This window comes from Scatophagus argus, chromosome 17 (assembly GCF_020382885.2).
Source record: "Scatophagus argus isolate fScaArg1 chromosome 17, fScaArg1.pri, whole genome shotgun sequence".
Lineage (NCBI taxonomy): Eukaryota > Metazoa > Chordata > Actinopteri > Scatophagidae > Scatophagus > Scatophagus argus.
Window position 1 is genome coordinate 6,032,604 of NC_058509.1, and position 13,310 is coordinate 6,045,913.

General features: G+C 44.3%; 1 protein-coding gene across 4 annotated transcripts in view; it reads left to right on the forward strand.

The window, feature by feature from the left end:
• Positions 1 to 13,310, forward strand: part of samd12 (sterile alpha motif domain containing 12) — a 120,575-nt gene that overhangs the window by 88,391 nt on the left and 18,874 nt on the right. Inside the window, exon 6 of one of the 4 annotated variants that reach the window (XM_046417433.1) lies at positions 535 to 4,806. The exons of the other annotated variants lie outside the window; for them this stretch is intronic. Within the exon in view, the coding sequence (XP_046273389.1) occupies positions 535 to 566 (32 nt within the window). The 3' untranslated portion in view covers positions 567 to 4,806. Of the gene's footprint in view, positions 1 to 534; positions 4,807 to 13,310 lie in introns of those variants that run through there. 4 annotated transcript variants of the gene reach the window in all.

The window sequence follows — 13,310 nt, forward strand, 5'->3', positions numbered from 1 at the left end:
ATAATTATGTCTCCTCTCTTCTTAGTCGTCCTCCCTCTCTCTCCCTCTTCCTCTCTTTTATCCCGTCTCTCTTACCCCCCCCCTCCCTCCCCCTTTCTATTTTTCTAATTCCATCCCCCTGATCCATTTTTATGCCTCACTGTGCCCATGCTTGTTATCTCGGCCCTTTCTCCTTTTTTTTTTTTTCCTGTTTGATCTCAACTTCTTAATTTCCTCTCTCATCTACGTCACTCCTCTCGGTTTCGTTTCGCACCCCCCCCCCACACACACACACACACAAACACACGCACACACACACGCACACACACACACACACGCACACACCCCACCCCTCCCTGATCTTGTGATGGTCGTCATTGTTTCTCTTTTTGCTCTTGTGTTTTTTGTCTTATTTCTCTCTCTCTCTCTCTCTTGCCGTTTCTCATATTTCTCAACATCTTCGGCTTTCCAACACGGGCGCTTTTTCTCCCCGAACCTTCTTTTCTGTTGTTTGCTCTCATTAACTTTTTCCAATCTTTCTGCTTTTGTCTGCAGCCTCTCTGGAGTGCACTCCTTCTTCGCCATAGCCTGACAGAGCAGGACTAGACAGTCACAGAAGGATGAAGACGCCCACCACCTTGCCAATATTCGCCCAACACGTGACTCCCAGTCTTCTTGGTGGAACAGTCACTGCAGTCTCACACCTTTGGTCTCCGTCCTCGGCTTCTCCAAAGACAAAAAGAAAAAGTCATGCCTTCCTCCCAGCCACTCCTGAGAAACTCCCACAAGCTCTGACTTGCCGTTTCCTCCCAGTCCAAACAATTCCTCACAGCTTCCTGGACTCTGACCAATACTTTCCATTACCAATCTTCCATCATCTCTGACCTTTGCAGCCAAACCTAGACCTGATCTATCACGCTAGAACTCCTACTCTCTTTCACTTCACTCCCTCGGGAATCATGCCGATAGTCAAGTCCTCCTAACCGTCATGTACCCAGAATTCAACATGTGCTGGGTTTCCCAAAAGCATTTAAGATAATCTCTGCACCAAGGCCTTGTGATTGGTCAATAGTTTTGGGTGTGTTTGTGTGTGCGTACGTGCGCTGATTTGGTTTTGGGGATCTCAACCCTAACAGTAAAGAGTGACACCTATAATCCATCCTTTCACATCAAAATGCAGTCTCTTGGTCTGTTTGTGGCATGTTAGCTCCTTCATCGTAGCACTTCAACGTGTGTTTTCTCCCGCAGTAGCGCTCTTGAGCCTGAGCATGATGACTGTCCACAACACCCCTACCATACACCTCCTCTTCCCTTATTCTTCACCCTTATCTCCTCACCGACTATTCCCACAACCGCAAAAAGGGGTGAGACGTTTACTCTCTCTTTCTCTCTCTCTCATTCTGTGCATAGATCCTGGTGAACAGCTGGTGGAGTGTCCACATCTCTGTCCTTGCTTTTTTGCCCTCTCCATATTGTGGATCACTCTCTTATAGTTAGGCAGTAAGCCTGAGAGAGAACTTCACTGTGAAAACAACCAACACTTAGCCTGGGAATAAACACTGAACCTGGCAGCACATTAGGTACAGTTAAGTTGGCTCGCGTGAAATGAACGACGTGGTGCAAAAACATAGGAGTCTGAAGGAGGTGAAGCAGAACCTGAGAAAATAAAAAGGGGGATGAACTGCGAGAAGGAAAATCCCTCGGTGTTCCTAAATGCACCGTGCCAATAGGTAAACTGAAACAAAGGGAAAGGGAGTGGCTTAATGAAAAAGAAGAAGAAGAAGGAGGAGGAGGAGGAGGAGCAGGAAAAGCAAAAGGGCTTCGTGAACCGAGAGATACTTCGACTTGAAATTCTTCACCACTAATGAGGAGAGAGAAAGAAGAAAAGACATCACGGATAACAAAAGAAGAGCCTTTTCATTTCCTCCCCTCAGTATCGCCGACTCTTTATTCCTGTCTCTGCTTTCCATCTCACTGCTTGAAACTATTTTTAGATGAAATATATTGAAAATAGTGTAGAAAGGAAATGTGCTGTGTGCAAAAAAGCTCATCATGGAAATGTTGTCTGCCATCTTATTAGCAAGATACACTGTATTCTATTTATCGCTGATGAGGAACTCAAATCTCTGTCAATGTGAATAATGGCCACTCACTGTTGATATTATAGATATTTTAACTGCACTTAAAAGCACATGTGTCTGTCACGGAACAAAACAGCTGTTACTCAGTCCGTTGCCATCTCCTCCACAGTGTCTGTGAGTGTAAATATATTATAAAATCCTGTAGCCAGTTTAATGACCTCTTAATATCAGCCGCTGATTTCCGGAATGATTATTTATCAAAAGCTCGTATCCACTCCGGTGTAGCTGTTGTCATGGTAACAACATCTTTCCTCTCCTGGATGGGAGCTGTCAATCAGAAGAGCATAGAATAGCTGCTGCAGTTGGAGCAGAGGGGGTGTCGGGGGGGTGGAGGGAATGGGGGTCAGCATCGGCCCCTGAGAGCCATTGCGTTTTAATGGGATTCCATTTGTACAAGGGCCCCTCTGTGTCCAGCCATTCATTGTTTGGATAGCAACTGTAGCCTAATGCAGCAAAGACCTGTGAGCAGATTGAATAGTATTGATCAGTTCTTTGGGACATACAGTCGGTCCTCCAGGATTACAAAAGCCTCAAGGAGTGTTTGTGTGCGTGTGTGCGTGTGTGTGTGTGTGTGTGTCCTGACAGTCACATAGGAATGGAGTTGTTCGGGCTAAAACACAAGTGGTTATTTCACGGTCCGGTGGAGATGCCGTGTCCATGTCTGTCAGGGCCACAGGAGGGACGGGAGGGGCTGAAGCCTCCATTAAGTTTGGAATTTCTCCACTCCCCCGATTTCTGATTGGAAAACTGTCAATATGTGAAACTGGGAGAAGAAGTCTGTGGCAATGAAAAGCTGATGAGTTTGAGATCTGGCTTAATTTATGCAAATAACCCTTGGCAGTCGTTTATTTTCATCAATGTAATGAGCTGATATTGATGGTGATATTGTTTTAAAAAAATCAATATAACCTCTTATTGGAGTAAAGGTTTGCCATTTTGGGAAATGCACTTAGTAGCTTAATGAGTTTTAGAACAAAATCCACCTACCGGCACTACTAAAGTACATTGGGTTATATGTCACATTTACAGTTTGTTTGTGTGACCTTTTTTCACGGACTCATGTTCAAATGTTTCTTACCTTGTGTGAGCAAAACTTAAAGTTTAGCTCTTTCACAAAGACGATGAGATCAATGCAACTCCTGCGTGTGTGCATTAAATATAAAGCGACATCCAGCAGTTAGTTAGCTTAGCCTAGCATACACTCAGCCTCAATCTCAGTCCAAAATGTGGCTTCTAGCGCAGAAAAAAATCAAAGTATAAAAAATGACAAATAAATAAGATACAAATGAGATGCTGGAAGGTGGATTTTGTTTACTTAAGACCAAGCTAGACTAAATGTTCCCCCTGGTTTCCAGACATCATGGCAGGCTAAGCTAACTGGCCGCTGACAGTTGTTTCAAATTCAGCACACATACATGAGTACTGTATCTTCTCATCTAACTCTTGGCAAGAAAGAAAACAAGCATATTTCCCAAAATGTCAGGCTATTGCTTTTGGTTAGATTCACCATTTAACTAATGTCAGAGTTTTGCTCAGAAACAGAAGCATTAAGATTTGTACAAAAAAGGCTGACAAAAACAAGGTCCATTCATTCTCTTAATCCACAGAGAAAAGAACACAAGGCTGACGTATTGTGATCTCGCAGTATATGAACCACTTTCATTGAATTTCATCATATTTTTGATTGTGGCCCTGTAAAGAAAGTACTGTGTCAGTATTCATACTCAGTTGCAATTCTGCACTTGTGTGGCTGTTAAAGGATTATTGAAAGTGTTGTATTCCCTTTATCTCGAAGCGTCTTTGAAATTCATTTTTACAAATTTCATGCAGGCAGTCTAAACTTTGGGTCAAGTACTAACAAATGTAGCAGTGCGCTTTAGCGATCCATATCCCAGGCTGCAGCGTTGTAATAAAACTCTGGGCATAGGCAGTAAAATATTGATTCTTTATTGTTACTCTCCAGATTGTGTGCTCGCTCCCTACTTGCAGGAGAGGAAGTGAGGGAATAGATTTTCCTCCAGAGGCAAGAGGGGAACTTTCCACTGCACATCTGGCACCGATATCCAGGTTTAACCAGGTCGAGATCTGGCAAATGTGCCAAAGTGTCTGAGGACTTGCCTGAACTTGCTCAGCCTGTAGTCTCAAAGTACCTGCAAGAGTTTTGGCACATACCGATAGACACCGATACACAGTCCACTGTTACACAATGCCAGACTAAAGCTCACCATGTTATTGCACAAGAACTTTCACACAAGCTGGCATGCAAGTAGAAATGTGCACAAACCCAGACTTTGTGTTTAAAACACACATACACAAGCACACACACACACAGACAGACGCACACCGTGACACTCTATACACACATATTTCTCAACAAATTAGCAGTAAACAAAGTCACAGCCGCTCACAGGTTTTCACATTAGTTATGCATAAACAAGTGTAGAGACAAACATGCAAGCGACGCCTCAAACACAATCCAAACAGAAGACTACAAATCTAAGAGTTTTGTTTCTGCCGTGTTGACAGCATGACTCCATTCTGTTCTGTGTGTTTTTGTAACCAACAGGCATGCAGACCAAGTCTCTACTCCCAACCTATCTACATATAAGGTGCCTAACAGTGGATATTAATGATGATGCTGATATCTTGACGAGTATATATAATAATAAACAGATTAATCTTCGTGTATAATGTGTTCTCTGATTATTCTGTCTTTGTTTCGCACTCAGCGAGGATGTTACAACCGTGCTGACACTGCACATGTGTACACCTATTCACACATGACAGGTGCAGAAAAAAAAGGATTACCTGACAGATGTTGCGGTTGGAGAGGTGTGACATTGCAGTTTTTGGGGTGGGGGTGGGGGCTCCGAGCTCCTCCATGAAGCACACAACAGCTTCCATCTGTGACCTCTGGGAGTCTGCTGTGCATCCCAATTGAAAATGTCTGTGAATACTCACACACTTTGCGCTTTCTTTAAAGTTTTCACGCCGCTGTTCATGTTCTGCTTCCTCAAGGGTAACCGTGTCAGCAAAAGCAACTGAATGTGCTCACTTGTGTCAATAATTAAGTTTTATCCTGCTGCCCTGCTCTAAGACAACACTGTTCTCTGATTGGCTGCTACCTCGGGTCCTTCTGTGCCCATTCGTGCAGTAGAGCATTTGTGAGGTCAGGCACTGATGTTGGACTAAAAGGTCTGGCTCGCGATCTCCGTTCCAGTTCATCCCAAAGGTGTTGGATGGGGTTGAGGTCAGGACTCTGTGTGGGCCGGTCAAGTTCTTCCACACCAAACTCATCCAGCCATGTCTTTATGGAGCTTTGCTTTGTGCACTGGGGCACAGTCACGCTGGACTAGAAAAGGGCCTTCAACAAACTGTTGCCACAAAGTTGGAAGCATAGCATTGTCCAAAATGTCTTGGTGTGCTGAAGCATTAAGAAGTAAAGGGGCCGAGCCCAACCTCTGAAGAACGGCCTCATAAAGCGGTGTGTCTGGATACTTTAGTCTATATAGTGTATTTTAAAAGAGGATTATCTTGTAAGCTGTAAATAACGTTATTAATGAAAAATTACTAATGCTTAAAGGGTAAATAATAATTCAAAGCCAAGTTACCTGACAAAAAGTGATCCTTTCAAGAAGCGCTCTCAGCTTTTATCCTTGAGATGAAGGTTGGAAAGTAGTTTCCTTTTATGCTTTTATGGTGACAGTCATACCAGGAGGCGTCATGTCTTCAGGTTGTTCGTGGGTTCGGTTTGAGAGATTTTCTTCAAACTGAGCAGACTTGGTGGTCAAAGGTCAGTGAGACCTCACAAAACCCACACTGATCATGACAAAATGTCATACAAATGTGGAAAAGGTTCAAATGATGAAGGGATGACGGTTTACTGTATCTCCAAGGTCAGCTTCACTGTGGCATCATAATGTTCTGCTGAAGCACATCTCTGTCCGTTATTAGACACCCTAACTCATTAACAGAAAGGCAGATTGCGACCATAGTTCAAATTCGGTACAGACTGAATTGTCTTCCACTTTGAAAATGTGCTAATTGTGCAGATCTGCTGTGCTGCTGGCTTGAAAATGAGTGTGAAGCATCCAAGTTGTGGAATTTTTTAGCGTTTTTGCACCAACATCCATAACCGAAGTGTTGTAGTTCGCCACAAACGCGATGGAGACGAAGTTCTCTATCACTTACTGCATATGTGAGTCTGGACAGACAAGAATGTAAACCGCAACTTGCAACTGCAACAAAACCAAAAGTAGTTTCAAACACATTTGCACAAAGAGAGGAGACGGCCTTCAACAGCCTCTCTGTATGACAGCGAGGAGCAGGTTCCACGAGAAACGTGGTTTTAATTTTGAGGAACTAATTATACCAAAGTGTTGTGATTAATCGCACAGTGAAATCGATCTTTGGGTGAATTGAAATGGATGCCCAGCAATTCCTACACGCGCTGTAGTGCACTGGCTTTCCACACGCTGCAGTGGAGAGGGTGGGCTGAGGGAGGAGGCGGTGGAGGTGGATAACCAGCGTGAGGGATGAAGAGAGAGAGAGATATGACAGAAAATCGCTAACGCTCAGTCCCCTGCCTGCCTCTCCTGAGACCTGCAACACACATCCTCAGCACTCTGGATGAGATCGGCACAGTTTCTTTTATTTTGTTTTTTTTTATTATTATTATTATTATTTTAATGTCTTTGTGTGTGTCTGCGAAATTTCCCTCCGCTGTTTTTTGCACTTTTCTCCGCCTCTCTTTTCTCTCTTTCAGTTTTGCTGCTCTAATTCTATCCATCACTTATTCCATCTCAAGCATGTGCTTTCTCATCTCTCTCTCTCTGTCTCTCTGTCTCTGTGGTATCATTTTACTGCTTCACAGATTTCAGCCGTGTCTATTTCTAAACCCCTTTTTGTTTTGTTTTGTTTTTCTCATTGTGGATACTCGTACATCACCTTCTTCTATCTCTCGCTCTCTCTTTATTCACCGGCATTATCGCTCTCGCTTTTCTCTCTATTTATGTAGCCTTTGTCTCTTGTGTCTCTGCATCACCCTCAGCCTGGCTGTTGCGCATTACGCTCCGCATTCCCATCCTCCTCCGTCACACATTCATGTTGAGCACAAGCAGGCGGCTGTATGAATTAAACATCTTAGACAGAGCACAGGCTGAGCCCCTTTGGAGTGTCAGGATGAGCACTGGTACTTAGATAGGGGGGCTCTGGCCGCACACCGTGAGTGTTTGTCAGTGTGTGTGTGTGTGTGTGTGTTGCCGAGAACTTGACATTGTATCAGAATGAGCAGCGAAGGTTATCACATCTGTTTGCCTTCATGTTTTATTGTCTTGTCAGAGAAGGAGCAAAGAGCCTTCTTTAGTGCTGAGTTTCACCACTTTTGACAAAGAAAAGTCTCTGTCTGTCTCCCTCTCCCTCCGTCTTCTCTTTTCTCACTCGCTTTCTTATGCTTTCCTCGTCTCTCTCTGTGTCTCATCTCTCCCCTTCTCTTATCTTGTTTGATTTCTCAGTACGTGTTGTTTGCAACTAGTGGTTTGTGTCAGAATTGTTTGGGGGGTTTTTTTTTGCTTTACCCTCCTGCTACCCCCCAAATTTATTCTCGCTTTCATTTTGACACTTTTGTTCAACTTTTTGTCTTCTTTTCTGTTTAATCTCTATGCTTTTTGTCCCTCTGTTGTCTTTCATCTGTAGCCCCCCCTCAGTTGATCCTGTTCTCACTGATCCTGTCAAAATGACTGATATGAAAACCTTTTGAATCAATTGCTGTTGCTCACTTTGGCGGGGATCATCCCAGTCTCTCTTGTGTGCTGCTGTCTGTGTTATTATCTCCACATGTGTCACTATGTGTGTGTTATGTACATACCGTATCTTTACAAAACTGTGCACACATATAAGTGGGCATCAGGAGAGTCTCTTCACCAGCTGAGGAGGTTAAGCCTCCTTATCAGCCTTCACTGTGTGTGTTGATTCAGTGCAGATCAAGCTGACATCCATCCGGTCGTGAACTCCCAGTCCCCACTCGCTGGCACCAGGCTACGCTCTCATCTCCAACAGCCACTTTTTTACGGGGCTTTATCTCGCCAGCTTTGCCACGACCACTGTCAGCACTGCAGAGGATGACGCGCACTTTCGTTACACTGATTTACTGTCACAAGCTTTCAAAGTTCAACGGATCTTTTTCAGGTCAACAAGAAGCCTGCAAAATCTATTCAACTGGACTGCAGTGTTCAGAGGGAAATAACAGGTCAGAAAGTGTCATCTAAGAACCTTTACATTCAGCACAACTTTGTCCTAAAGTGATGAAGTTCTTAAAGTTGCAGGAATCAATGTTATCATCTGAACATCGCTCATAAACCTACAGATAATTAACGACAGAGTCAGCAGCTTCCCCTCATTTTAGTGTCTTTCAGTCTGATGTTTTGGTTTTATAGTCCACAATTTTGTTTTGATTCACATTCACTGGTTTCATCAACCTCTTTTGTCGCCAGTCATTTTTAGCAAATGTGCCTCAAGCAGGAGTAAATTGTCCATTTATTGAGGACGATTTGAAGCTGTGGCGCGCTTGTGTGTTTTTGCAGAAACAGATCAAAACAAACTGCAGCGCCAGTCATCAGGTCAGCCAGTGCAGCAATGTGGCTCATTAATGTGTTTTTAATAGCTTTGGGACGACAGTAGAGGTCAATGGCGGAGAGGAATATGATATGTCAAGTGTTGGATACACACACATGTTTTGGTCTTTTTGTCATAACCAGAAAAATACAAACAATCACAAGACTCTGAGATCATTTAAACAATAGCACAGAGCAGCTGGATTTCATTGCAGTGACAAATAGGAAAGCATTTCTAACTGCCATGCAGCAATGCTCAACAAAGATGGCAAGGAAACAAGATGGCTCACTCTTCACCTTTTTCCATCATCAGTGCTATGAAAAAATGATGTATTCAATTCATAATGTTATTAGTTAAAAAGCAAGTTTTAACATCTTCAGGAGGCAGTCTGATAAGGTACATGACCTGCTGCTTTCAGGACGTTGAACATGACATATACATGCTAATTTCGGTGTAAAAAATATTTATGATTTCTCCCGTCCTCTCACTGATATATTCAAATAAGAAATGGCTCTTCTTTCAAATCTACAGAGAAATATTTTCTGGTCAGCCTCCCATGGTGGCAGCGCAGCCACACAGTCGAACGGGCGACAGCAGGGATGCCACAAACTAGCAAGCGCCCACTGCCCAGCAACTTTTCCCAGCACCTCGCACAGCTGCGTTCTCCACCGCTCAACTTCAAGGGGACGCCCGGGTTTGTTACCAGTATGTTTATGTGTCAGGCAGAGTCAATTATACCACTGACGGGAGATGGGGAAGAAGAAGAAAGAGAAAATAGAGAGCGCATGTGGTAAACCTCTCCTCCCCAAGGCTCTGCGTGTGTGTGTGTGTGTGTGTGTGTGTGTGTGTGTGCGAGGGAGAGAGAGAGTGTGAGATCCTAAGTGAATTTCTTGGGTTGTTTTTTTTTTTTTTTAATTCTGTGCATGTTTCTGTGCAAATGTGCTGGTTGCGCCACAGGTAGTGAGAGAAAATAAATCTCCACCCTCAGCTCCCCCCCCACGTTCGGTGTGATGGAGCAGGCAGGAGCCCCTACTGCGAAGCCAGAACCTGGGGGCCTCCAGCCAGCAGGCGCCACTGAGGACGGAGGGGTGCTGTGAGTTCGCTCGTTAAACAGCCCTGCACCCAAACCTAATGATATCCGCCGGCACGTTTCCTCCCTCCAGTCCTCAAGCCCCTGCCCTCTCTCCCTCCACCTCTCTTGCTTTGTACCTCTCACTCTCCAACTCTCCTCTCTTGTTCACTTTCACTCTCCCTCCAGCCTTCCTCCTGCTTTCTCTCCTCTTTCATTCGCCGCTGCCATCTGCCTCTCTCCCTCCCCTCTCCTCTCCCCCACATACACTACTATTTGGGTGAGGAAGTCAAACCACCAGCCCGGTGGAGGAGAGAGGGGAGAGAGAGAGAGAGGCTCTGTCACACTTGCCTTCTAATGAGCAGTTGCTCTGCGTGCCGCCAGCTCTGACGGAGCCAAAATGGCCGACACATTTCACACTGCTGGGCCTTGATCTGTCTGGTTCGTGAGTGACTGGCATGATGGCATCACTGTGGAATAATACCATGAAGAAAAAGAGAAAAGACAAACAAAAAAAAAGGAAGAACAAAAACACAGAACAGAGGAAATGATGTAACACGCTGTCTTTGGTGAGAAATCGACTATTCTTGTTTTCACTGATGCACAGAACTGGGACAGTAAAACGTGTGGTGGTGCTGGTATCCTGAGGGGTTTAAAGTACAGGCCTGTTTGATGGCCTCCTGGCTTTCATCCACTGCGTGTATGAGTCAATATTCATTTAGAGGCTTTTCATTCTCCATTTTCCCTACCTGGACAGGAGATATTTGATGTCAGGGTATTTCCACTGCCCCAGTGAATGATTAACATGAGTGTCCTAAATCGCTCCCTTACCAGAATTGTTATTGAGACAGAAGCAGTTTGTTTGCCACAGGTCATATTTGTCTTAAAGGTTGATGATCGATAGAAAGGGGACATTTATGGTCAGCAGACTCAATCCAAACAAAACCGGTACGTGAGGGAAATTTTTAATCCAGCGCCTCGGACATTCATCGTGCTTTAGTGCCTTCTGTTCTCTATTGTACAATTATATTCTGTTCTTGGAGAAAATTGGCCCCTTTTGCAATATTTTTATGCAAATTTCATGACAGCTGCAGGTAATAGATGGGTGGTTGGAACAAACAGATACATTCCTCCTACCTTGTTGTGCAACCTTGTATGTGGGTTTTGGTTAACCATAATCTTCTGATAAAAATCTCACATTTCTCAGGCAATTGTTTCCAAACAACATTATGTAAATCTGATTACCCATCAGGCATTTGTTTTATTTTTTATTTGTTTTCACCAGTTCTCTAATGTTGGGATCAGACTGCACAACATTTGTGCCTGGAAAATAAGACGGTCAGTCACAGTGTTGCCTTGAAATCCTGCCGTGACTTTTGAGTCATCAAAGAGAGATTGTTTAACCCCATGAGATCATCACCGGAGGGACATTTTTCTGTTTATGGTCACTGAAGAAGCCTTCGTGGTCCCATCGGTGTCACAGCGCATTTCATGATAGTTGTCGAATTAGGCAATAAATGGTGGGATCCTTCCTTGAAGACCCGATATACTAACGCAGGAGCAAAAAGGTTGGAGGTGTTATAAAAAAAAACCAAAACCTATAAGCCAAAAATTGACATGTGAATAAGATCATTCCTTAATCCTCCTCTAGCGTCATCCTGATGTCGATTGTTTAACAGTTTAACAGATGGATAAGTTACAACATTCCCATAAGCCTTAGCAGTGCTTTGCAATTGTTGCTGACTGGCAAATGTTATCATGTTCAAATGCTAAACATTATACCCTCTTAAGATCGGCACGTTCACAGTCGCCGTTGTCGCAGTCAGGATGTCGACGCACCTCAAAGCACCGTTGTGCCTCAGTGCAGCCTCACAGAGCTGATAACCTGGCTGCAGGCTCATTGTCTCCTTGTATCATAATGAGAGGTGTTTTGTTTTTTTTTTAAGTTGAAAGGCCTGTTTGAGAGAGGAACAACACTGTGAGAGTTTGGTTTTGCCACCAAATCAGTTATCCTCTGTGATGCACTGCCCAGAATGAAATGCCCAACGCTTATTTTGTGCTCCTCTGCTGAGCCATGTTATTTTGAAGTCGACAGATCCCAGCATGACGGTGCAGCCTGATACTGCACAGCTGCTGGGATTGACTGTGTTTTCCATCATGTGTACATACCTGAGATTGTGTGAACATGATTGTGTGTGCGAGTATAGTCCTGTGACCAGAGTGATGCAAAGTGGCATCAAGTCCTCACAGTCAAAGCAACAAAGGAGATGACATCCCAGCCCCTCACCTCTCACAATGAACCAGCACCAAACACAACACGGGGAGACACATCGAGTTTTTCTCTGTAGCATCCAGCACAATAACCCGGGATGACAAGTATTCTGTAGTTTCTAAGAACCAGCACTGTGCAGCATTCGCAGCTGATTGGCTTGGATGCGATTTGCATAATGCGTGGGCTGAAATAACGCTGAACAATAACCGTTTCAATGTGAATGGGCAGTTTTAGATCTATGGCAACAAAACAGTGAATAAACAGAAATTCAAGGAACAAAAGTCACTCTCAGCTCTTATCCCTCAGCCACGTCTAAATGTCTTGATTGTCTCGTTGGCCTACATTCTCTCTCGAACATTTCACTCAGGCATTTATCTCCAAATCGGGCCCTTAATCTCAGCCATTATGATCTGGCGTTACTATAATAAATAGTCCACCAAAATTAAAGGTGACACCACTTTCTGTCCCAGCCGCAATTACTTTAACACACAAACTCACTTCTTGTTCCTTAAGATGTGCTGAGCGAGCGGACTGATTTATTGATTGAAGCTGTGTGTCTGTGCTTGCATGCTCAGGGGGACGAGGAGGATTATGTAGCAGCAGTGTGATGTTGTTGACACTCCTGTTGCCTTTACAGCTCCGACATGCCAAAACTTGGATGTGTGCCCACCCTGAGTGTGTCTAAATGTGCGTATTGAGGACGGGCAAGTTTGAGAGGTGAATGGAGGAGTTTTTTTGAGTGTGAGATAGTGGGGGGATTGTGTGTGTGTGTGTGTGTGTGTCATTGAGGGGTGGGGGTGGGGGGCAGCTGGCAGCCTCTGGCTCTAATGTGCCCTGTGGGTATCCGGTTTGGCACAAATTCGCTGTACTGCGACAGCTGGGATCTGGGTGCCAACCAAGACACAACCAACAAATACACAACAACAACACACACACACACACACACAAAGCAGGAGGGCACACAGGATTGGAAGAGAGGCAGAAGATGGGATGTAGTTTCAGAAACCCCCGTTACAGCGTGGAAGTTGAGTAGTTTTGAGCCCTGTTGATTGGGCTGGAAAGAGCTGGAGCTGCTCCTTGTCAAGTGATCAAAAGCTTAATTTTCAACAACCACATGCTTCTCTAACCTCCACGTGTTTCAGAGTTATACCATAGTCTGGGTGAACACTCGATTCTGCTGATACTAAACAGTTACAGCAGGTTCCAGTCTTCGTGGTCACCACCAAATGCTCACCTT